Raw genomic sequence first — 26947 nt, 5'->3', positions numbered from 1 at the left:
TTTTTTTTCTCTAGGTAATACAGCATATGATTCATTGACTGACTGATGGGTTGGAGAGAGGACACGTTTACTGCGCAGTCAAGCACCACTTACATACAAATGAATAAAGCCAATGTCTAGCTTGCACAGAAAGATACTGCTCTTAGTAGCCGATATATTACTGTACCTGCATCTGCCAGTAAACAGTCTGCTCTTTCAAGCAGTGAATGGTGGCGCTGCAACTCACATACTGAGCTGCTAACAGGGTCAAAAGGTTCAGTCACTTCTCAGATTGGCTAATTAACAAAAAAAAAAAAAGGAAAGGGACAGTTCTGAAGGCGAAAAACAGGAGACTCTCAAGGGATTTGCTATGACCTGCAAAACCTTTCCTTGAAGAATCAGTAAAACATGCAGTAAAGCTTTTTTTTTTAAATTATAAAAACACAGAAAACAACACTGTCACTAGTAAGCTAATTGCTCATTCAACCATTAGAGGTCAGCAGGCAGTATACACTTACCAGCCACTTTAGGTACACCTGTTCAACTGCTTGTTAACGCAGATATCTAATTACCCAATCACATGGCAGCAACTCATTTAATTTAGGCATGTAGACACGGTCAAGACGACCTGCTGAAGTTCAAACCGAGCATCAGAATGGGGAAGAAGGGTGATCTAAGTGACTTTGATGGTTGTTGGTGCCAGACGGGCTGGCCTGAGTATTTCAGAAACTGCTGATGTACTGGGATTTTCCCGCACAACCATCTCTAGGGTTTACAGAGAGATGGTCTTAGAAAGAGGAAATATCCAGTGAGCGGCAGTTCTGTGGGCGAAAATGCCCTGTTGATGCCAGAGGTCAGAGGTGAATGGCCAGACTGCTTCAAGTAGAAGGCAGCAGTAACTCAAATAACCACTCGTTACAACCAAGGTATGCAGAAAAGCATCTCTGAACAACCAGATTATCTATGGAACATTTCCAGCACGCTGTTAAATCCATGCCCCCAACTATGTCTCCAACATAATGCATTTAAATACTATTAATCTGCTTTGCCAGTATGTTTCTGGGGAAATATAATGTAATGTCACTGGCAATTTTTTTTCCCCCAGTTCAGGAAACGTGACATATACTTACTGAGCTTGAACACGTTATCTAAACATTACCATAAATTCAGTATGAACATTAAGGATGAACATTCTTGGCAGCTCTCAGACACGTTCAACATAAGAGCTTCTTATTATGTTGATTTGAGAAAAAGAAGTTGGAAAAAAAAAACATAACCCAGGAGGCATGAAACATATATTTGCTAATGCAGATCAGTATTGTATGAGGTGAATTTTTACACAATGCAGTATTTGGACCGTTGGGCCCACCCAGTATTAGGAAAGTGTGCTTTAAAAACTAGCTGCAGAGTTGACAGTATGTTTTTGCTGTAGAAAGTCACTTGACTTGAAAGTCTGTGATGTTCTGCTCAGTGTAACCACCTCTGTCAGATTCTCCGTTTGACTGTAAACTGGAAACATGTGTTGCATGGGGGTGATGGTTTTTGAATGGCTTTGATTTGATTTCATGCAGAGAGCATACATGTGTTTTGTTGAAGACTAATATTTTTGGTAATGTTTGTGGGTGTTTGTCTGTCTTCACACCTGTCTGTTCTAATAGTGTTAATTAGGCAAAAGTAATGCTAATTAGGATGCCCCAAAACACACACACACACACACACACACACACACACACACACACACACACACACACACACACACACACACACACACACACACCATACTCCTCGTTAGTACCATTGTGTTCATCCCCTGAGGTTACAGTGCTAATCTGTGTTCATAAGCTGCTTTCTACATCTGTGCTGCTGAGCACAATTTTTGGAACTGCTCTGAAACACAAATTTCCTCTGTACCCACTAATTATCTGCTAATGGTGATAACTGGAACTGATTGTCATCCCTACAGAGGAGTTTTACCACTGATGATTTCCTCTATGAAATATATATTCAAGACATTTTTAATGAAACACCTAATTGATGTCATTCAAATGCTCAGTTTAATTTGCTCAACAATTGTCAAACAAAATGATATGAAAGGTCTTCAGTCAGAAAATCTCTACTTGAATGTAATGGGGAGAAAAACAACCATCTTAAAAAAATGCATTTACAGCAATTAAATCTTGTCTGTTTAGTATGTTTCATTATCCTGAAGCAAAGGAACGCATGAAGACACAGTCATTCCAACAAATGCATTGGAATTAGGCTTCCTTCAGGATGAGAACAATGATTATTCATTGTCAGCAACTTTGCTATGGCTGCAGAAAGTTTGTACACATGCCCCTCAGTTATCCTGGAAGTTATCTTGTGGAAGATATTTCAAATTGCAGCCAACAGTTAATGTTACCTGTCTGCTTTTCTGTAAAAGTTAGACAAATCACACTGTGAAAGTATTTTAATAAACATTTATAAACATTATCAGAAACAATTCTGCCCTTGCTTGTAAGAGGAATACTGCACGAGCTTTAATAGTTTTTGCTCTTCTTTCACTGCATATCGGAGGTGTAACAGTGGTCTTTTTATGTAATAGTGGTGCCTCCTCTGTGCTTCAATGTTGTCCTGCCTGTTCAAGCTGAAAGATGTCCATCTGCTTCAAGGGCATGAACTGTCCTTTACCACTTTAAGTTCTTATACAGAGTACACATGTCATTTCCAAATGGTAACCTTACCCTGGCTGCATGCAGTTTAATACAGGAATGGCTCAACATTTTGGAAAATACACTATCAGACAGTGAGTGGTTGCTGCCACCGCCTCCATTATTTTCAATGTGAGGTTAGAGGCAAAGAGAGGAAGGGCATTGAAGGGAAGGGAGTTGATTTTTACTGGAGTCTGAGTTCAATTAATTCTAGTCTGGTACATAACCCCTTGTAAAGCAAGAAATTGTTGTTTTTACACTTGATTTCACCATCTGTGGAACGAGCTACCAGGTTCTGTCAGAGCAGGGGCGTCCCTCTCTATTTTCAAGAATCTCTTGAAAACACATCTCTTCTGAAAGCACCTCATTTCCTAAAACCTTAAATGAGCACTTACTATGCACTTTTTGATGCACTTCCTTACAGTCTCCCAGCACTTATTAAATAGATGTATTACCTAATACTTACACGAAGGTTTTCCACTGCACTGTAGCTTTACTGTTGTCCCTCACTTGTAAGTCACATTGGATAAAAGCGTCTGCCAAATGAGTAAATGTACTGAAAGGTAATATAATTATTTTTGTGTGAATTAAACAAGTTAATTGGTGATCTATATTAGAGATGCTGTTAGGGGAGAGAGAGGCTTATTCTCCGTTTATAGTCTTTGTGCTAAGCTAAACAAGCCAACCGCCTACTTAAGCTACATATTTACCGTACAGACACAAGAGTGGTGCTGATCTTCTCATTTAACTCTGGGCAAGCAAGTGAATTATTTCCCAAAATATCAAACTATATTTTAAACACAAGGGCCTAATCTAATCTTCTTAGCTGACTCTCCCTCCCTCTTCCACTGCTTCCCAGTTTTACAATTCATTCTTCAATCTTTCTTTCTTTAACCTCCAGCTTTTTCTCTTTATTTCATTAAATCCTATCTGATTGCTTGCTTGTAGCCCTGTTTCTGTTTACTTCATGTGATTCTCCAAACCCCTCCTCATCTAATTTTGCCTTTTCTCCCTAAAACAGGCTCCTTACAGTGGTCATCCATCTTGTCTTCCTGCCTGGTCCTCCCTCTGTATCCTGTCCTGCTACTCTTGATGCTCACCTTCCTCTCTCTTCACAGGAGCAACATACATTAGATTTTTAGGGCTTTTTAACTACTGTCTGAATTGGTTTGTTAAAGAGAGGCTGAATGGCTGCGGAGTCAGTCTTGTCTTTTGCTTTTGAATGATTTGCATGGGGGGAATTAAAGTGTGCTCAACCATTAAGGCTGCTTCAGGTCTCATTAGCTCGCTGTTTCATTAGGACATGTTATTGAGAGGAAAAATTACACTAAGAAAAGTATAATTTGCCAGTGCAAGAGAGACGACTCATAAAGACCGGTGAAATTGGACTATTTGAAAACATCACGTTAAGAGCGGAGGGACATTTGATGTGCGTTGTCAGGGAGATGCTGGGGTTCACAGGCATGTTTGGTTTGTGCTTATTTGTCTCTACCCCTCCCTCGACATATACACACAAACACACACAACACCATACATTCATAACTGATCGTTTACAATTTGTGTTTGGCTTAAAAGCTTATTATTCTGTGGCCTGATCAATATGTTCACCATGTTTTTTTTTTCGATACCTGTTGGCAGATCTTGTGTTTTCTCATATGTGTACCCAATATGTTCTGTAGACTTAAAAGTTAGTCAGACATAAGCAGTGTTTTTCAAGTAAGGTTGTGTAATCTTTTTATGTAACACATTTCCAATGATGTGTGATAAAAGCAGAGACTGCTCACTGAAATTTGGAAACATTAGCAAGAAAACAAGATAAATGGCAGTCCTGTTAATTGGTGATATTAAGTATTCATTCGTGTAATTTGTAATCGGTGACCCAGTTCAGACAGGCAACTTGAGTAATTCTTTAACATTCACATATGACATATAATCTAATTGTAGGAGTTACTGAGAAGTGCAGTGATTTCTTCTCCCTATGTTTGTAAAATGTTAACAGAATCACTGTATTTTTTTATTCCAAATTGCTGACTTACTTGTTAGTGCAAAATCTATGATATGTAGCTTGGAGTAGACTTTCAGTGCACAACAATTTGCACTATACGGTGCCCTGAGTGGTTTATGTTTTAGTTTTTTTTTAAAATAAACACAGCCATTCAAGTTGCTATCATGAAAGGTAAAAAGGCTGCAACTTATGATTATTTTTATTAATCTGCTGCTTATTCTTTTGATGCATTTTTCTATGACTACGACGTAGAATAATAAGATAAAATGCTCATCACAATATCTCAACAACCAAGCTGATATGTTTAAATGTCAATATTTTGACAAACCTTAAGTCCAAAACTCAGTTGAACAGAAACACGTGTACAACAGAAAGCGAAGAACAACAGCATATTTACATTTGATGAGCTGGAGCCATTGAATGTTTCTTAAATGACTTAAATGATTAACAAATTATCTGAATTTTCTTATCTGAATTGTGTCAGAGTCCATACCAATCATTTACAGCAGTGTGGAGCCTGTCTTATATTTGCAACAAATAAGACATGTCAAGGCAGCGTGGTGGTGATGTTGTTAGCACCGTCACCTTGCAGAAAGAGGTTCTGGGGTACGTTACCTTGACTGCACTACATTAGAGCTGCCATCTTTCTTTTATTATAACAAGAGGCTGGTACAGCATGTCTCTTGTTGTCACCATCATTTATCAGCCATTTGACGGTGTAATTTGTGCATCCAGCCATGCATCCAGCTGTTGATAAGTTTTAACATCCTAATATTAGACTTCTCGTTTCAGGTCTAAACAAAGGTTCTACTTATGGTAGTGATTATTGAGTAATTATTAAGCTTCACACACTTTGTGCATTTTTTCAGTCATGAATGTATGATGAAAGTTTGTTTTGCCTCTCATTTTACCTGAGTTGTCTTTATTTCTTTTATCCAAAATTACTCTGATTTGCTTTACCCATTTCATTCTGGCCCATCTTACATTACTAACAACGTTTCCATGTGACTTTACTCATGAGTTTTGAATGTTCTCTATAAATAAGGATTATTGTTTCAATACATTTTCTGTCTCTACTTGCTTACCCATATTTCTACATTGCTGGTGCAAATCTAATTGCTCTTAAAATCCCAATGGAGCAGCACCAATCAAAACTCTGATAACTGAGATGTGTTTTTTTCTACAACAACCATCTATTGCTGGCTCTTGGGAGTCATAGGAAAGGGATATAAAACAAAAATGAGTTCCAGTGAGAGTGATCATGTTACCCGGGCAGCTAGCTAGCCTCTGTCTGTCTGTTATTTTTATGGGGCCTTTAGAAATATCTTCCACATTATCTCATAGCGGTACATCATGCGAGATTTCAAAATGCCGTACAGCAGTGTTATCATGTTGATGTACCACTTGCTGAATTCCCCTCAATGGAGCAATATTGAAGGCATGGCTGTTTTGTTTTGACTGCTTTGCTGGAGTCTTTCACATAGAAACGCAAGGCAAATGTATTGATGTATAGGGAACTTTATATATATTTGTGTTACCAAAAAAAAAAAGATTGCAGAAATACCCCAAAAAGAAGTAGTCCTTTAATTCGGGGAAAATTTAGGATTAGGTTTAGTTTATATTTAATAATGAAGGTTCAAATGTTGTATTCTGCAGTCCAATGTGTGTCTGTTGAAAAACAATGTCCTGGGTTACTTAAGATAATCATGAACCTCGCTCTACACAGTTTTCATTGCAAGAGATGACTGTTGTAAAACCCTTTTCTATATCTGTGTTTTCCAGGTGTGCATGTGAAGCTGTTGTGGTTCGACAACAAGGGAGATACTCGAGGAAAGATGAGGAAGAGCAGGAGTGTTCTCACAGTGTCTCCCAACAATGTAAGTCATCATGTCCCCAGAAAGGCTCAGCAGCTGAATAACAGGCTTTATGTACCAGAATATCATGAAAAACTTTTGACAGCACATGTAATCAGTGGAGATGGGTTTCATTGTACTGAACTATTCATTAATTGTAGTGGTAGTAGCACAGTCACAGACAATGAGAGGCCGATATAAACTCTGAGGAACACACACACACACACACACACACGCACACACACACACACACACACACACACGCACACACACACGCACACACACACACACACACACACACACACACACACACAAACTCCCAGACTGAGAGATTTATTTTGGAACAACAGGGATCATTTACAATAATGATGCATTCAAGTGACAAAAACAGCCCACGTCATGTAGTGATTGCGCAGAAGGACAAAGGAAAGTGCAGAGGGTTCCTTACATGCACAGAGGATATAGGATGGTATACTTTCTTCACAATATACTCAGTCCCACCTCTTTTTATCATTCTCCCAGTGTTTTGACAGCTCTTTTCTGTGCTTTGCTTGGCTCTCTCTTCCAACATCATGTTTCTCTGGCACAGTGTTTCTTTTTTGTTAGCTCTTTAGCTTCCATTGTCTGCTCTGCAGTGAGTGATATGACATTTAAAGTGATATGACATTGGGTGATATGACATTTAAACCCCACAAGTACCAGTGTTTGAAGATGTTGTGCATGGCGTTTTTAACATCAGCACAGCATGTCCTGTACCTATGTCCTAATTTTATCTACTATTCATCCCAACCACCAATCTGCTATTTTAACGGCAGAAAAAGTGGTTGCGAAACCAGGTGCATTGTTCAGAAAGTTTGCGCTAAGTACTGTGACGTCAACAGTGACTTGATGAATGAGATGCAAATTCAAGACTCCGTTGCCAAACCCACAAGCTTTTATCACCAGTCTGCCTGTCTCCATCCAAACTCAATGTAATTTTATTTTTCGCAAATCAATTATACTTATTTGTAGGACACAGGTTGGGTCAGCTAATGTCTGCCACACTTTGTACACTCATAATGTATGGACAGAAACAGGCAGAGGCACCTCACAGTTGCTGTGGGTGTTTGGTACCATTGCTCAAATAGTGCGTAGCTCAAAGTGTGGGTGTGCATTACTCAATCCGTCTCTAACTCTCTCTTATTCTCTCTCCATGTTAGTGTGAACACTGTGTCTCTTTTTTTCATTTAAGTAAGTCTCTCATTTAATTACCTTACTTGTTTTTCTACTCCATGTCTTTTTCACCTCATTTTCTTGAGGATGTGCTTTTGTTAAGTTTTCAGCATTGGCAAAAAAAACAACAACAACAAAAAAAAAAACATCCAGTGGAGTGACTCACCAGCGTGTTTTCAACCACTGGATCAGAAACAAAAAATTAAGGCCAGGCTGTTCCCAGAATGGCTCCTTGGCCCTTAGGGGGGGGAGCTTGCCTAGCATGGGTCAGTCCCAGCTGTGATCACTGTGGACTACTCTCCTCAAATCAACACATCCCACAGTTTTGGGTGTCTGAGATGCTGACTGCACCTGAGCCAGTCAATCCCATCTATGTCATTGGCAGCAGCACAAAGAGTTTTGGAGAAGGGCAATTTATATGCGTGTGCGAACCTGAATAGGTATAATAATAATCAACTTCATAATAATTAATTATAATGATGGTTGTAGCAGCAACAGTTATCAAATGGAGAGGAAATATGAAAATAAAGAACAAATTAATCGGCTGAGTATCTGCTCTGTGCTTTGGCAAAGTAGGGTAGGTGCAGACTGTAGAGCCTCAAATATAGATCAGGGCCTGGGTGGAGTGTGGTGTTACCTTTAAGACGGTTCAGTAAATTTGTGATAGCACACCTGATATTCCCTGCAGGGCCCAAAACATCACTTCACAGTTGTATTGGGTTTCTTTTATCACAAGAAAGACCTTTTCACATAAAGCTTTGACACTGGCATCCCGGCTGGCTGTTGTATGCTTGACATCAATTTCTTACCAGCTCCAGGAGGCACTGTTGTGGATTTCATCCTGCACATTTACCTTTCTGCTGAGAGGGGCAAGAGAGAAGGGAATTTCTGCTTTAGGTACCAGTGGGAGAGGACAAACAGGTTTTAAAATTTGTGAACACATGCAGTTAGACTATTGAACTGTCCATTGGTACAAATCAACACTGAAGCACACTGTGCATTTCCTCTTAAAGTGAAGACTGATATGTGTCTTCACAAACACTCACAAATAGATTGTTCATGTGCACTTCAAGGAATCGTTCAACATCTAGGGAAATATGTTTATCTGCTTTCAGTTTGAGAGTTAGATGAGAAGATTGATTCCCTCCATCATGTCTGTGTGTTCAGTGCGGTGCTGGCTAGCTTAGCTTTGCTTATCATATAGACTGTAGGCAGTATTTAGCCAACAATTCTAAAGCTGACTAATTCCTACAAACATAACACATTAATACATCTTATTTATTTAATTCTTACAGTGCACAGACAGAAATGGAAAAATTACAGTTTGTAGTTTTGGGAGGAGTTACGTGGTATACAGATATTTGGTTGAGGTCTCCAGGCTACTACTCCAGGCTAGTGACTTTGACTTAAACTTTAAAGATGTTGATAGACAGATTTTTGAACATAGCCTTTATGCTAAGTTACGCTAAACATGTTTTGGCTCTAAAAAGCAAATGTGCAAATTTTCCAAAATATTGAATTACTCCTATAAAATAAGCATTTTTCTTCCTGATGTTGTATTTTAAAGTTTACTGTCATTGCTTACCACTGTGGAACAGACTTTATACTGTCGCATCTCGTGACCAAACGGTTTTGTCTTGGTTCAATATGGTTAATATTATTTAGCACTCGAAGTATGAAGTTTCTGGTTCCTGTTTTTATATACAGTCTATGTTTCGAACCTGCTGTGCTGGGTTCGCTGTGTAAAGCATCTTAACCTATGGTGTTTGTCTGAGCGGGTACTTAATAGATGAGAAAACTAAAAATGTATGTTTTTTGTTTTTGGTTCATGTGTATGCATTTAACCATGCACTGTAAGACTAGAAAGACTTTATTTACAGTATATGAGTCAGTGAAAGCATTAAGTGTTTCCTGAATCAATGAGGTTAAGTGTGCTGAGGTAGGACATTGTTATTGGATTTCAACTCGAACAGAAGGGATTTGGTTTAGCTGTTGATGCTTAGCTGGGATTAGATGTGAGCGGTGTAAGTGTGTGCAGACGAGCCAGTGCGTGTTTGTGTTAATGATTTGGCCCATCATGAAGCTGACATTTGGATTAAGATTAGTTTGGTGTGTTGAGTTTGTGTATGGTGAGATTGTTTGTGCAAGTGATTAGCATGTTGTATTCACAAGGACTGGATCTCTATACATTCACGTGTGTGTGTCTGACTCCTGTCTGTCTTGTGGTGTGTGTGTGTGTGTGTATGTGTGTTATTTTACTGTGGTGTGCTGAAGGGTGGATACATTGAATAATGTCTCTGTGCCCTACAGACCTAATGACCTTATTCCCATGCAGATCACAGCTAACAGCTCTGATCAGCTCTGACTGTGAGTGTGTGGGTCTGCTCCAGTGCTGGTCTGTGAGTGTGCTTGAATGCATGCCACCATTTGTATGTGACTTTGCATTTTTATGCAAGTGTGTTTCCATGCTGTATCTCCATAATCGCGTACACAGTTTCAGGGACTGCGAGTGGTCGTCCAAACCTTTCACTTATTAAATGAAAATCTATTTCTCGGGAAGTGTGTCTTTGCACACATTACTCTCATCAAGTCTTTCCATGGATCCATCTGAGGTTGTAGCTCTATTTTAACCTTTACACCTCATTATCTCTTCTGATTAGTGTCAGCAGTTCAGTGAACATTCTTGAATTTTAATTCAAAATTTAGTTTCAAACAAGGTGTGTGCAGTTACATTTTATCCCAAATCCTGTTTTTATCTAAATTTAATAATCAGCCAGATTGTCTCATCACTTTACGTCACTGTAGCGTGGCTCAGAGGGCACATTATAACTTCTTGTATTGTAAATGCAAAGATGGCTGAAGCTCCTGGCAAGCGACCATCACTACCACCCACTCCCAGCAAGAAAACTACGTTCAACGACAGAGAAAAGGCACAAATAGCCTCTTTAACTATGCTGACTGAATACACCTGTTTGAGGAGTGATATGTTTATCAGTGGCTAACAATTCTTGCGGATATTATAAAGTGCTCTGGTGTATGCTAATATTGTTAGCTAACCAAAATTAACAAGACCACAGCATGATGAATATAAAGAAATCAAACCAGGCTTTAAGTAAGAGTGTAACAGAGGAACTGGTACAGAACCAGTGAAGCTACCAAACATCCAGAGCACCTTATTTATGTGTATTGTTTAAGTGCTCAAAACACATATCTCATCCCCTCAAACTGTAACCAGATGATCCATGAAGTCTGTTTTTCAGAGATTCCCCTCATATACAACCCTCCTCTCTCGCTGCTCCGGTATATCCACTGAACAGTCTGTTGGTTTGTGTTAGTGTCCTTTCATCTCTCTTCCCCCTGCTCTGCACCTCGGCTCTGTGCAATAGGTCTGCTCGTAGCCCGCTCATGTCACTTCAGCTTTGTTATATTTTGTGCTATATCCAAGATAAGCCTTCCAAACCTTTTTGTTTTCACTGTAGGTTTTCTGAGGTTTATAACTCACCTTAGAAGAACCGTGTGACAATGTGAATTCTGAGTGTTGTGTGTCAGAAGCAAACAGAAATGTTAGGATGTCAATTTGTTGTTTTTGGCGACTTCTGTGCTGTAACTATTTCTGACAGACTTTTATCTGTCTGTCCTTCTGTCTCTGTGACCATGAGACTCTGGGAAGTCAAAGATCTTGAGACTGCTGTTCACCAAGAAATAATTGCAGCACTTTGGGGATACCCAGGCTTGCTTTTTTTCCCCTGCTTCTAGTCTTTATGCTAAGATAAATGAATTGCCCAAAAATCCCATCTTCAGCTCCATAGTTCAACACACAGACATGAGAGTGGTGTCACTCTTAATAATCTGACCTCGTAAAGGAAGTGATACATCGTATGCTCCTAAATATGTCTTTAAGCCTGATTTTTGTGCTTTAACCTAAACAAACCTTAGAAGAAGTGCAGATGAGAAAACATGAATGAATCATGCTTGTAATGAGTACAAGTAACAGCTCTAGAAGGCGCTGACAATGTTGTCCCTGTGACAGGGTCATGCTCATTTTGAAAGGCTATGACAAATGACATGTTGTTTGTTTTTTGGACGTGTTGTTATCAGTCTCCTCTCTGACTCGCTCATTCTCTCTCTCTCTCTCTCTCTCTCTCTCTCTCTCTCTCTCTCTCTCTCTCTCTCTCTCTCTCTCTCTCTCTCTCTCTCTCTCTCTCTCTCTCTCTCTCTCTCTCTCTCTCTCTCTCTCTCTGAGCTTGTATTTACGGGGAGCGCGGGTCAAACTGAACAGCTGTTCATTCTCCAATTAGAGAGCTTGGAAGCTGATGGCTGAGTCTTAGCCAGCGAAAGCAACAGTTCAACTGTTTCTCTCTCCCTTCTTCCCGCCTCTCTCCTCTGGCTTGTTCTCATTCACTCCTCTCTCTCCTTAATGACATCCACCTCATCTCCCTCCACTGTTTCTGTATTGGTCTTAACAAACACTGTAATCTTCCTCCACCCTCTCGATGTTTCTCTTTTGTGTCTGGTCAGGAGGAGTGATGCTGGTTACCACAGCAACAGTAACGCTTCTCTCCCATGTGCCTTGAGACTATATGGACTTTGACCTCTGGCACGTCGTCTGTCGTCTGTCATCTGGCATTGTTTTGAGCTCATGCTTTGTCATTCTCTGAATGTCTTCCTGTCATGAAGCCAGTGTGGTGCACTCGAAAAGTAGGACATGTAGTTCTTCAACACAAGGATGGAGAGATGTTGTAATTATTTTTTTTTTACTTACCTTCCCTCTGAAATTTTGCCATATTAATAATGAAAGGTTTTTTTGAAATATTCATGCTAAGAGTGGTTGTGAAAGAGGGTGAACACTTCTGTGTTTCAAGTTCAAGTTTATTTGTCATTTTTGCAGTATTACACTGTCATCTGTGCACTGAAATGCTTGGGATGAGACTTGGGACACCAGTAAGAAGTCATCTCATGATATCTAATAACTAAATTTTCTAGGTCTGCAGCTAACAATGGTTTTCATTATCAATTAATCTGCTTGTTGTCTATAAAATGTCAGAAAATTGTGAAAATGCCCATGTGTTTACCAGAGCCTAAGGTGAGGTTTCATATGTCTCGTTTTGTCCATCAAGTGTCCAAATTCTGAAGATATTCAGGTTATTATCAAATATGAGATAATACTCTGACTAATCTTGGAGACATTTTTTACTAATGAACTGTCTTTTAACGCACAATCAGCGTCGTTATTTTAATGGACTAGGGCTGCGTTGAATGAATACTTCTAGTATTTATTAATGTTTACATAATTTTAATGAATTTCTTGCCAGAAGATGGTGAAAAACGTTCCTGACACCAATTGAAAAATATTTAAATAGTTGGTTTTGTCCAACCCAGTCTGCACAATCCAAATTTAGAAGACTTAATACAAATACTCACATTTCAGAAGCTATAACAAGCGCATTATGGCTTAATTGCTCTGAATTTTCAAAGTTGTGTTGATTTACTGACCCATTAATGGACTGATTGTTTGAGCTCTACACCACTTTATATGTGTAATTGGATTTAGGTGGCTGTCACAGCCTGGCTCTCACAGCTATGACAAGGAGGGAGACACACCAATGTTAATGTTAAACAAGAATATTTATTAGAGAAAGAAAGCAGTAAAATTATAATTCCTAACCAAAAAAGACTAACTCATGGAGTGTGACAATCAGTAAGTCAGTGTGAAGTACGTGTTGTGTGAGTGGGTGTTGTAAGGTGAATAAAATAAAGGGAGGGAGAGAGACATGAGTGACAGGGAGAGGCTGGTGAACACTAGGCCCAGGTGTCACCAGGAAGCACTGATGACCAGAGGTGTACAACACCATCACACAACAATAGGGGTCACCACAGTGGTAAAGATATGTAAGAGGGACAGAGAAGCAGAAAATGTTGGCAGAATGTCTGTGTAGCAGTTCCCCCAGTTTCCCCAACATGTGCACAGACCAGACGCTTCACTTAAACAACTTCTTTTATTTAAATGACCACACACACACACACACTTCCAACTTCAATTTCACTTTCCACTGTGGGTCTCTGGCTGACCGGCTCTTCGGCGCACGTGGTCTCTCTCTGTGCCGTCTTTGCTCTTGTGTGAGGTGCAACACATCACCGCATTTAAAAGGAAGGTATGATTAGGTAACAATCAGCTGATCAATCAACTCATCTGGCACGGCTCTCATCAGCGTCTGCTGCAGCTGCATGCCGACCATGTCTGATCAATAAATAGACACTCACTCATTCACGCCTCCCTTTGCTCACTAACCAGGGAGTTCTATGTAGAGGACTATATACTGAGCTCATCAGTAAAATTGAAAAACACTTTTGGACACTAAATGGGTCATTTTCTCCGCATCGTCTTTCAGTCTCTCACTGTGAGCGCAATGCATGATGGTATATATTGGTTGGTTAGTCACCATCAGTTGTCACCACTACTTTTTATGATGCACTGTGGGATACTATGAGTATCAGGCACAGAGATGGACTCACTGAGACAAAGTCCAAACTCTAGGTTGTTTATTCAGGCAAAAGGTCCGGTGCACAGTAAAGGCAGTCAGCACAGGCAGAGGTACAGAATCAGCAGGCAAAAACTCACAAGAAAAATACAAATACTGTCCGGAACGCGCTAGGAAAAACACACGAGGAATGCTGGAAAGCTCACATTGGAGTAGAGACAATCTGGTAAATGACAAGGGCAGAGACGTGGACTTAAATACAGACAGACAGGGAAGAGGACGAGACACAGGTGAAAACCATTAGGGCGGGGAGAAGTAATCAACAAGGGAGACGGTAAAGACACTGGGAATGGGGCAAGACAGGAAGACGAGACAGACATGTCAGAATAAAAGAGGAAACAGAGGACAAACTCAAACCCTGACAATGAGTTTACTATATAGAGATTAATAATTCTCACTATACATTCGGACAACACTACAAAATGGCAAACTCATATATATAGTGGACTTTATGGAGAGTAGTGAGTGATTCTGGACACAGCCAATGTCTCGATTAGGCTGAAGATGTATTTATCAGTCTGTAAAATTTAAAATGTCTTTACCATGGAGTTAAGCTTTGATGGATAAAAAAAGATAAATGGCTTCTTCTGAGGAGAAATGGGAATGATTATTAGAAATAAAACAACGGAAACAGAAGAACAGCATGGATTCAGTCTGGATCTCAATCTGTTCCTTTGTTACATCTCCCCAGTCTTCCCTGTCTCTCCAATAACCTCTCCGTACATGCACACTAAATAAATGAAGCTGAAATCTCTTGAAAATGGCCTTCAGCCTATTACACCAAACGTGTTTTTGTGCTCAGCCCTCCGACAAACTAAATTTATCACACGTCACGCATTTTGCCATAGAGAGAAGGAAAGTAGGCAATTTATTTTATCTCATCTGAGACACAGGGATCAGGCTATTTCACAGCGATAAAGAAGAGATGATGATAAAAGAAAGAAAGGAGAGATAATAATTCACCAAACATTTTTATTAATATCCTGTTCTTCTATCAACCCCAGGAGAATATTTCATTCCTCTTACCAGCCTATAAATTGAACTGAAGGGAGTTATTAGTCCTGAAATGGCCTTTTATACAAAGACAACAACACTAGCTCTGTTATTGCATGAAAACATGGTAAAGCCTTCGTGATTCCCTTTCTAATATTATTTAATCTTAATTTGTCCTGTTAAATTTGCTGATTCATTTTAAAAACTCTGACTCACTTGAAGCCATTAACATAATTACAAAAGTACAAGTTTGAGTTCTGAAGAAGACATTTTCAGTGCAGCAGTACAGACCCCTTCACTTTTTGCACATCTTATTGTGTTGAAGATTTCATTCTAAATGGCTGACCATATTCATATAAAACATAAACCAACCCAATAAACTGTGCAGAAAGTGGAGAGCTCTAAATACTCCCTGATGCCACTATGTGAAACACACTGACACCGAGAGCACAGATATGTATGAACCAGCCACTAAGTTCATTTTATTCATATATTAAAACAACCTTTTAGCTGCAAGCCATGAATGTATTTGAAAACATGCTCATTTATGCATGTTTGCTTGTAGGTTTTTTTTTTTGTTAGCCTGCATGGGCAGGTGGGTGTTTGTATTCATGTGTCTGTAGAAAATGCTCAATATGTACAGTATAGGAAGCATGTGCATATTGCTGGAAGCTATGCTCAGCTGTAGATGACTATGTCTTATTTCATACAATACTAATCAGTCTCTTTCAGTTGCTCCCTCAGTGCTCCCCTCCCTCGCCTTTTCTCCTGCTCTCACCCATCTTACTTTCATTCTCTCCAGCTATCAAGCCTCCCCCTACTTTCTTTCTTTTTTACTCAAGCTTCTCTGCAAGTCCTCCCTCTCATGCCCTGCCCCAGCTGTTCCCTCCTCTATCACTTACTCTCCCCCGTGTCAGACCTTTTTCGTTCCTCGTTCCTCACCAACAGCCCTCTCTGTACTCTCTGTCCTGCTCTGCGTTGCCTTCCTCTCTGTGACTGATGGGAAGCAGGTGTTGTTTTCTCAGCTCATCTCTTCATTTTCTTCCTGTTGTTCTGTTGCCTGGGTGTCAAAATGGCGAGAGTGCAGTTGGTGGGGGCGGGTGAGAAATGGGAAAGATGCCAGTCAAGGGTGCCCAGAGATGTGTGTGATATATGATAATTATTATTAGACTATTATTATTTACTTTATTCTTATTATTATTTATATACAGTTGTTATTTATTTAAATTCTTATGATATTCTTCTTGTTATGATTATTATCCTCTGTTATATAATAAAAAAAGCATGTTATTGAATCCCAAATTAAAGATTTGACTTAAGTGGACAGCAATATCATTAGATCACCAGGGGGCAAAATAATCATGAGAACAGACATTATATTTATGAGTGTTAAACAAATGCAATGGTTAGAAATTTGAAATTCAAACTTTACTTTGGCTGCTGTTTGTAAAAGACACCTATCAGAAATGCCAAACAGGAAGCATTCTTATTAATTGTTACTATGGAAAACAGGAGCAGCCTATCAAGAAAAGATTTATCTTGCTTCAAAAGTGTGAGCCCTGTGCTTGTTGGTTCTCTGCCAGTTTCTCAGTTGCAGGGAAGTTCTTTTTTTGCTGTAGTGCACTTGAGGCCATCAAGTGATTGGACTGCATGTGGAGGACCTGGCTCAATCCTTGCTCAGCTGTGTTGTTGGAAAACCAAGAAGTAGCAGTTTGGTCTTCTCCCATGGAGTAATGTTGAGTTAATGGGTAATGCTGGGCCATGTAGTCGCACTGGATTTGGACAAGGTGCTCCTGGATAGACGGCTTGCATTCGGTCACCTGTGGCTGAAAGAGCTGCACTGCCCAGACGGGAGCATCGAAGTCCATCAGATCATAGGGAAGAGACTCAGACACCTATGATATTTATAATGCATACATAGGTCTATATGCAGTAAGTAAGTGGGCTTTATTTGTAAAACCTTTGACACGAGTTATAAGGTTCTGTACAGTGGAAACATACATGCTTAGTGAAAAACAGGAGATAACGAAATAAAAATAATAAAAGAAAAAATGATAAAAACAATAAAAGTTATGTAGAGGGCATCACACATTAGAGAATAAAGTGCATTACGAGGTAAAGTACAATATATTATGCAACATAATATGCAGCACGCAACTTTTTAGCATTAAATAGGGCAGAATCAATGTAGCACATTTTTGAATAGAGCTTGGTTTGACATTCCTTTGTGCTAGTCCAGGCAAATTAAACCTAAATTTAATTCATAGATTTATTAAAAAGATATTTAATAAGACTTTAAAGTTCATGACTAGATGAACCCATTTTATAATACTGGAGAGAAAAGTTGCAGAGGTGTAAGCTCCCCCATCTCAGCTGGAATCAAGCCGGCTAATGGCACTGCTGTGGCTAAGCTTGTCAAGTTGCAGGTGTCTGGTTTTAGAAAAGAGTTTATTTATGTTTATTATGTTTTTATAGTTTGTGTTAATATGCTTTGGCAACTTTGTATTGTATGCAGTCATACAATGATGGATGCTAGACACTAAGCTGCTTTCACGGGAAGTCTGACAGCAGAATATCCCTCCTGTAAATTTGATAGCAACGACCTAAGTCATTGCTATGGAAACGACACATCATCTTATTTAGTAGCAGTGGTGTAAACTGGCAGGTTTTAATGTTGCACACCACATTCTTTTGCAAGTGGCTCCAAGTTTCAACTCTCAATCTCCTCGTGAATCTTTCCTGTAAACCTGCCTCAAACAAATGTCCCCCAGGAGCACCCTCAACTTCCCTTTCAGAAATACTGCTTCCAGCGCCTCCTGACATTCTCCGAATGTCCCCCGGGGGCCAGCAACACCTCGAGAAACACTAGTATAAAGGCTCCTTCTTGCTTTGTTTCTTACTGTAAACACAGAGGACTTTATCCTGTGCTGTTTGTGTTTCTGTACAGGACAGTCATAAATCACATGACAGCAAAAGGTTGCGGAAGGTTACTGTTTAAACAAATGACCAATGCTGACATTTCTCTGCTGAGGACAGTCTCAGAAGGCTGTGACTGATGTGTGTTGTATGATCTGGTATAAATTTAGATTTGACAAGGCAGCAAAGGTACATTATCACCTCTCTATTAATCTCATCCAGCAGCTTAGATCCTGCGACCTGGCTACTGGGACTGTGTGTTTTGCTGTGTGTGAATGAAGTGCATAAGGAGGTGAACAGACATTGTTCTCATTTGTATGATGTGTATGCGTGTGTGAGACTAATGACTATGTCACACTCTCAGTACTTAGTAGTCCCAGGAAGACAGAGAGGCCATGAGGGCAGTGCTGCAAATGGGCTAATGGACTTCTGCACCTGACCCATCCTGCTCCTGCCCCACAGATACACATCCTGCATACACACATACATCACAGCAGCTGAAGGTCGGGTAAGGATAGCAGGTAGAGTACGTGGGAGGAATGACTAAAGACTTAGCGACAGTGTCTCAGATTTGACTGTGCAATAATTATTTCTGTCTCCTATGTATCATTTTAGTAAGATAGATTTTTTCAGAAGAGTTGTGAGAGTCTAGTCTGGAGTATCTGCCTGCTGTTGGACAAAATATTAGAAACACCTTCCAGTTTATTTGAGCTGAGCTTGGAGAATGACCACAGAGGTGAATCAATATCTCTGGTAGTGTGTCAACAAAAGCAGTACATAAAATTGTACAGGTGTACATAATAAACAGTTTTTTGGCTCTGACAGCCAAACACCTTTTGTTTTAAGTACTTTTCAACTTACACCAGCTATATCACAAGTGTTTACAAAGTTGAAACAAAAATGAGTTCATTCAGACAGAAGACGAGGAAAATTTTAGATATGATGCAATTACATACAAAGCCAATCACTCAATCAGACACAGTTTCACCTGGGCTGGCGTGCATTGAAGTGAGGATAGTTGAGAAAAAGTTTATGAATCTGCTTTTTATCTGTGCAAAGATGAGAGGGAAAAGGAGAAAGACTGGAGGGAAATGACTGGAAGAACTAAAGTATCTGGAGAATTCTGAGGTCAGGCAGAAGCTGCCACTCAAACACATGGGAAATCCTGTCTACGCTCGTATGCAGCGAAACCAATTTCTTAGCTTTGTTGTGGTGGCAACATAATCGCAGGCTGAATTACGTCCAGAGACAAGTTTTTTTTTTTTTTTTTTTTTTTTTTTTTAAGTAAATTAATGAAGTCCAACATTTATTAATAGCAACACACTCACCGGGGTGTGAATGGCAGGTGTACAAAGACTGTCACACCAGAGACTGGGATTCGCATCCACAAACCCATCTGTGGTTAGATTTAGGAAACAAAAGCACTTTTGTTAAGGTTAGGGAAAGGGAACTGTGAACTTTTTGTATTAAACCATGCTCTTTTTCTGACCTTAGCCAAGTGCTGTAAGTGCCTAAACATAACCATAAAAAATTAAATAATGCTGTAGTCACTACAAATGGATTTTTACTGTAAGATCAGATATTCTGGCAGAAAACAAATGTGTTATTTCTGAACATTTATTGATACGTTCAGTATCTATGTATTTGCAAGCTGCCAAATATGAAAATTTACTACATATCCTCATTATGCTAATAGAAAACATAATGTGGTTGCCATTATGGTTCCTACAAAAAGTATTTGCTGTTGTAATTTCCAGGTTTTGTTTTTAATATCTAGGAAACAGGGGTGCATTGTTGATGCATCTGTTGATAGCTAGTTTATTTACTGTATATGGTCTGTATAATTACTATTTTGACTATTTGGGTTGAATCAATACAGATGGTCTGACAATCAAAGTTGCAGAAAATGTGAAATGTGAAATGTGAAAATGTATCTTGTTTTTTGTCTGCACACACCTTTACATTTGGACAATATTGTATAACCCATGATGCTACAGTGACAGTGACAGTTACATAATTGATTGCTTTTGATAGGAAGGTTTTGAAGGAGTTTCCTAGCAACCAATTAACACAGTTTTGCTGTCGTCACTAGCTAAAGTTTTTTACACACAACCTTACTAATGGATTTATAGCTAGCTCTACAAAATAAAATAATTAAATAGCCAAAAGACTGAAGTTGTAATAACTCCTCTGCATTTACTAACTGTATCCATGACTTTCTGGACCGCTCTTGTCTTTGAAAATAGAAAGTGATTAAAAACCTGGTCAGTAGGAGTCAGACCAGATGAATAACTTAGAACTTTCAATTCACAGCTCTGTCTGTTTTATTTCTCTCAGTCAATAAAACGTTCTGCCACCTTGTGATTTTGTGAAAGAAAGGAAGAAAAAGAGGACTATTTTATGTAAAGGCGAATGTTCAGCTTTGCTGTTGGCATCATGGTGTCCTTGCGAATAAAACGTGCTTCCTGTAACCACGATTCAAGTGTTATGGAGCTGGCGCATGTGGTGACTCCTGTAAGGGCAATAGATGATCTATAATATAAGTTGGTACATGTATCCAGAGAAACTCACACTATCATTCAGTTGATTAAGATTCATGAAAACCATCAAAAACCAAATGAATCCGTGACACTAACCCTGAACATATGAAAACTATTATCACATCAAAGACATTTTAAGGGTTACAGGGGTCAGGTATTGGCAGGCTGCCAGCATGGTGCAGTCAGTATTTTTATTGGTATCACTGTTAGGAGCATCATCGTGTCCTTCCCTCGGCTCTGGTGTGTTATATGTCGTACTCTCTCTATTAACCCCCTCTTATCTAATAAATACCTCCTTCCCTCTTTCTTTATCCTCTCTGCTCTGCAGTGCAGTTCTTATCAAACCCATATCTCACTTTGTCCTTGCCTTTCCACCACACTATCTCCTTTCTGAGCTGTCATAGAAAAAGTATTGTTGTCTCTTCCTCCTTGCTCATGGCTCTCCAGCTCTCAATGCAAATATCCCTGAACAGCATCAGAAAGCAATGCTTTACTTTCTGTTTTTTGTTTCTATTTCTTGTTCTTTTTTTAATACTTACAGAGAGCACCACAGATGAGCCTATTTTTATTTCACTATCACTATTTACTGCTTTGTGTTTCATTACATAATGCTCCTGCCTTTTGATTGTTACCATGTGCACATTTCTAAACAGCAGTTGCCAAGCAGATTTGTCTCTCAGCTCGGTGTTTCTCAGAACACGGTCTTCCTCACCTTCGAGACAAGGAATGAGTCAAAATAAATAAAATAAAGTTATTTAAAGTTATTACTGAGTTTGTGTTACAACAATTCACAGTGCAACTGTTTATCAAAATCATTCCTAGAAGTCCTGCTTAAACTATGTAAAAGTTTAAACTGCCTGCTGGAGCTGGGAAAATAAAAATTTATGCAAGTCTTAATAATAATAAGTCCTAATAAATACATTTTTGTGTTTGTTTAATGTTGTCCCAAATTGTTGTGCAAGTTAGGACCACTAGAGGGCACAACACGCTAATAGTTGGTGCAGTTATTGAGCAGGTACTGAGGCAGCAAGGCAATTTAGGATGAGTATTCATTGCCTGTCATTTTGTGTAGCTGTATGTGGTAACTTCTGAATAATGGAGCATTGTATGCAGAACTGAGAAATCAATGGGGATCTTTCCAGTGTGATTGACATCAGTATGGAAAGAAAGCAACCTAATGTACAACCAAAGCACAAAAAGTTGCCCCACCACTCTTGCAGACAGAATACCTGCAGGTTGCAGTGATTGACTGACTAATTTTATTAATCCTGGGGGAAAATCTGTTTTCTATAGACAATAAAAACATTCACAGCAAAAACTGTCAAAGACATAGTGCACACATGGCAGACACCAAATACCAGTGTCATACTGTACTGTAGAGGCAGAAGAAAAACAGTTCAGTACACAGGACAACACAGCACCAATCTTCATGTTCTTACACAAGTACAAGATTATGATATAAAAAACTGAAATGATGAGTCAAGAAATGAGTTAAATGGTTTCTTGTGCCTGACTGAATTGTTGCACAGTGGCCAAATAGTATTTCCAGCATTAAGTACAACCAATGAGCTAAAACCAAAACCAAGCCGAAGAAAACAACTGTGAAATACAATAATGTGGGCTTTTATTTAATACAGTGAAAAAACATCTGTATTAACGTTCAATAAGTCTAATCGTAATCTGCAATGAATGGCTGGAGGCGAACATTGAGTATGGTGAATTTTTCAACAAAACTACAAGACCTCAAATCTGCTATCTGGTATTACCAGTACGCTTACCTGCCGTTAGCACTGATTGAACAGTCTGAATTTGTTGGGCTACAGGAAACCCCAAGGGAAAAACAAGTCACCACCCACACAGCTTAAAGTAAACTAGTTCTTTGTCACAATAACTGATACTCTATAAAGCAACAATGAAATGAGGTTGTAACGCTTCCATCACGATCACTGGCAATGTGTAGCTGCACAGAAGCCATGAGGAGGTGGAGGAAGGCAACCAGCCAACACGAGCTGTGGGACTCAGAGTGGGAGGCTCTGTTTACTGGAAGGAGCACTTACTACTGGAGACCCAGTAGGTATCAGTCCCAAAAAAAGATTCAGTTCAAATGATTTGGTCGCTCATTTTGACGTGGCACTGCTGCCGACTCTGACTAGACTTTTGCAGTAACACTACAGGAACAGGAGTAAAAATACCTCAGAGTCAGATATGAGAGTTATGTAGTGTACGATACTTCCTACACACACTATCAACAAGCAGTGGAGGTTCTTCTTTTGGAACAAATGGCGGCACTGTAGTGCTGGAACTGACATTTATTTCTATTATTAAATAATCTGCAGATTATATATAAAATATACTTTAAAATATTAGATATCATAGGGATTTGAAATATCTATTATCAAAATGGTTGCTGATTTATTTTCTGTCAGCTGACTAGTCGATAAAGTTATTGTTTCAACTCTACATCATTGTTTGAACGACACGATTATGACTTTTTTTCAAACAAGAATAGTTATAAAGCACTTATATTGCTGGACTGTGTATGATCGGCAACCATTAGCTTAGGGCTACGCCTCTTGTTACTGGCAGTCACCTTGCTGCCCTGGAAATTATTTCCAAAAAAATCAATTCAAGCCTTGCCACCATTATGGCAAATAAACTACTTTCATTACAGTGTCATTATTACTGAAGGAGGCAGAGGAATAATTAACCATAAGACACACTGACCACAGAGAACAGGGGAGTTTATTAGGTTAGGTTGTTCTTTTTAAGACTGACACTGACACTGTCACATAGACACAACAAAGACATTTGGGTGTGCAAGTATCTTCATTAGGAAAACCATGATACATGTTACAGTTGTAGGTGAACTCCCTGTACACCTGTTAAATTATATGTAATTTAGCTTGTGACAGCACCTACATACAAACTAGTACTGTATTTGATGGGAAGGTTATAAGTGGCTTTGGGTTAGCCTTAGGAAAAGAAGAAATTTCCCAAAGTGGTAAATTTGAGTGATTTTGGAATAACTGTGTAAAAAGGGAAATGCGTTGATTGAGTGTGATTTTGAGAGGATGATGTAGAGGAGGTGATTAAACAATAGAGAGACAGAGTGACAGAGACAGACAGAAGGTCATAGAGTACATTTCCATTGCTTTGTCTAGTCAAATGTGGGAGGTTCAACTCTCACTTACTTGTCTTTTAATGCAGACATGCATTGTTTTTATTTCTATACCCACATGCAAACGTGCAATTTCTCCCTGCATCTCTTGCTAATTTGCACTTGTCAAGGTTTATCATGCTCTTCAGTGTTGCATGTAAATTAGACTGCAGCTGAAGAATAAATGTGGTTATTTATGGCTGGCAATCAGTGTACTACAGACAGCACTTGTTAACACATGTTCAGACAAATCAAGCCAGTAAATGAAGCTGAAGGAAAGAGTGGCGGCATCGCAGCAGGGATGACCAAAGAGATGATGAAAAATGAAATGTGGGATTCATGCTGTTATACTGTACAGTTATCAGCTGCATGTTTTTCAGCAGATTCTTTTTTTTAACATGTATTAAAATCATAAAATTAAAACAGTTGTATTTCATCCCTAAGGATGATTTCTGGTCATTTTTACCTTAACACAGTTTCAACTAATTCAATTTAAGGTCAAATTTTGGTTTTGTGATATTTTTTACACCCGATATGAGGTCACTGAGGTAAAAGGCTGGGTTTGGTGAGAAGAAAGGCTATATGAATATTAGTATGTATGAATGAAGGCACTGTGAATGTTGATTTTTTATACTAATAGATAAATGTAAAGGGGAGTGTTAATGGTCTACAATAGCTAAGACCATTTTTAGTCAGGAATGAGCCTATGGCGCCCCTTAGTGGGCAAACAGCTGATAAAGTTGGAGGGAAAAAGCCTTGGCCTTGGTAATTAAACACAGAATTTACTTTGAATTGAAGGATAGGATTATTTCATGAATGGAGTTCTGCACAATTCCTTTCATCTTTCATTATCTCTATACTGTTCTGTTTTGCCTCTTCTTCATTACTTGAACTTTATGCTCTCATGTCATACACTTATTCTCCCCTTCATCCCCTTCTTCCTGCTCTCAGGACAGCAAAGAGCCTCCAGATTGCTGCCTCAGTGAGTCTTTTACTTCTCCTTCCTGCACGCTGGGAGTCGACCTGCGCCGGGGCCGACGGCGCTTCTCAGGCAACCTGCAGCTGCCCCCGTTGTCATGGCGTCAGGGGGAAAGGTCGCGGACACCTGACGAGGAGATCATGGCCAGGCCAACATCGCTGCCGTTTGGAGCCCCTCCCAGGATAGACATCACGCCAGTTGAACCTGAATGGTGAGTGGACTGTAGAGTAGAAGACAAAGTTGGAACAGAACAAATGCTGTGTTTTTAAAATCTGCTTTTAAAGCTTTTAAAATCTGTCGTAATCAAACTTAATAGTAGGCAGCTTTTCTTAGTTCTTGAGAAGTTGATACTGTGGAGATTGTTTTCGCCTCACAACAGTAATACACTATTGATGTGCACAGGCCCCACAGCTGACACATCAACTACACACACGCTCACTTATCATTACAGGAGATGTGGTGTCTTGTGTGTATCAGATAGCCAAGATATGGATGACATGATGAATGACAGTGACTTTTACTTCAGTTTCCTCCAGTGTTAACTACTGACAGAAGGCTTTTACCATTGAAACAAAGCAAACAGAGGCCACTTTGCTAACTGAATAAACAACTGAAACACTTTGATGAAATAAAACATAAAAAGGACAAAAGAGTGTAATTGCTATATCACACAGGAAATTACATGTATTAAATGACTATGGGTATTGTATACTTATCAAATTGATCACAAGACAAGATGTGTCCAGATCTGGATGGTTTACCACATCGGCTAAAGAAGTTCCTGGGAGAGACACTTTTTAAAAAAATGTTCGAATAGTTAAAACAAACATAGCTCAAGAAGGAGATCTTTAGGGCTTTGCTGGCCTCCTGAATCAGGAGTCTGGTGTTCACAAGTTGTGGAAGCAAAAATTAGGGTGTGCAGTTAGAGGTGTGCCTCTAACTGCACACCCTAGAGGCCCTGGAAAAAAGTCAGGAAACTCAGAAAAAGAAGGCAGGATCTGACCAGACTAGTCTCAGCAGGGAGGGGAACTGCTGTCTTTGACTGGGAGTGGAAGAAGCTCTTTGAGTTGCAACTTTTGAGGAAAGTCTGAAGACTCAGGGGAGGCCTTGTCCAGCTTTGTGTAGCAGCTGTTACTAAAGATGTGTAAGAGCTCCACAGAGCCAAAGCATCAAGGCAGGGTTGGATGTGTCTCATGGTCTGATGCAGGATATGCTCCTGCTTCCACATCCTCACTGTCATTATTGTTATCATTGTCAGATGTTTGTACTTGTTAGCTTCATACTGTGTGAAGTGTGGAGCTTGTGAAGTGTGGAGCATTTAGTCGTTTGTTTGTCCTTCAGGCAGCACCTCGCTCCAGGCTTGGTGCAGATGTAGCAGGGTTTCAGATTCAGATTTCAGATCAGATTCAGATTTCCTTTAATGATTATTTCAATGCATTTACAAACATAAAAACATAGTAATGTTTGGCTTTAAAAACACCAGACAAGCAAAATAAAGTGGAATCGTCAAAAAATAGAATAAATAATGACTAGAATAAATATGGATTGTATAAAGTTAATGAATGATGATGATAATAATAATAATAATAACAGTAATAATATGTGTAGGACTAAAATGTAATTCACATAAAAACAGTTCACAGTTCCTGTGTTGCCTGTAGGGAGGCACTGCCCTAAAGACAGAAAGTCAAGGAACAAAATTTTCCATTCACATTAAACATTACAGATTACTGAAAATGAAAGTCTGTTACATGATATATCTGTATCTGTATCTGAATCTGAATCTGTATCTGTACCTGTACCTGTACCTGTACCTGTATCTGTACCTGTATCTGTAGGTAGGTGTACAGTAAATCCCCCTGCCCAGAGGTGAGTATACGCCTTATACGTGCAATCTAAGGATGTTATATCTGCTTTTTGCTGATGACGTAGGCCTGTACTCTTTATCCGAATGTGACCTCTGCCATGTCCTGGGCATATATTAGTTTTTATAAATGTTCTTCTTTGGTGAAACTTTGAAATCAGCCTGTGAGGAATGTGTGTATGACATAAAAAAATTAAAATTCATTTGTTTTTCATACCTT

General features: G+C 39.3%; 1 protein-coding gene across 2 annotated transcripts in view; it reads left to right on the top strand.

Moving 5' to 3' along the window:
• pde4ba (phosphodiesterase 4B, cAMP-specific a) overlaps window positions 1-26947 on the top strand; it is a 179138-nt gene that overhangs the window by 20426 nt on the left and 131765 nt on the right. For both annotated transcript variants that reach the window (XM_071486200.1, XM_071486199.1), the window contains exons 2-3: window positions 6457-6551; window positions 24836-25074. In XM_071486200.1, the coding sequence (XP_071342301.1) occupies window positions 6510-6551; window positions 24836-25074 (281 nt within the window). In that variant the 5' untranslated portion in view covers window positions 6457-6509. The remainder of the gene's footprint in view (window positions 1-6456; window positions 6552-24835; window positions 25075-26947) is intronic.

Source organism: Trachinotus anak, unplaced genomic scaffold, assembly GCF_046630095.1.
Source record: "Trachinotus anak isolate AG129_WGS33_773 ecotype Australia unplaced genomic scaffold, CSIRO_AGI_Tana_v1 ptg000010l, whole genome shotgun sequence".
In the NCBI taxonomy this organism is placed as follows: domain Eukaryota; kingdom Metazoa; phylum Chordata; class Actinopteri; order Carangiformes; family Carangidae; genus Trachinotus; species Trachinotus anak.
The sequence above is the reverse complement of the archived record's forward strand: the minus strand, read 5'-3'. Positions and strand labels throughout refer to the sequence as shown.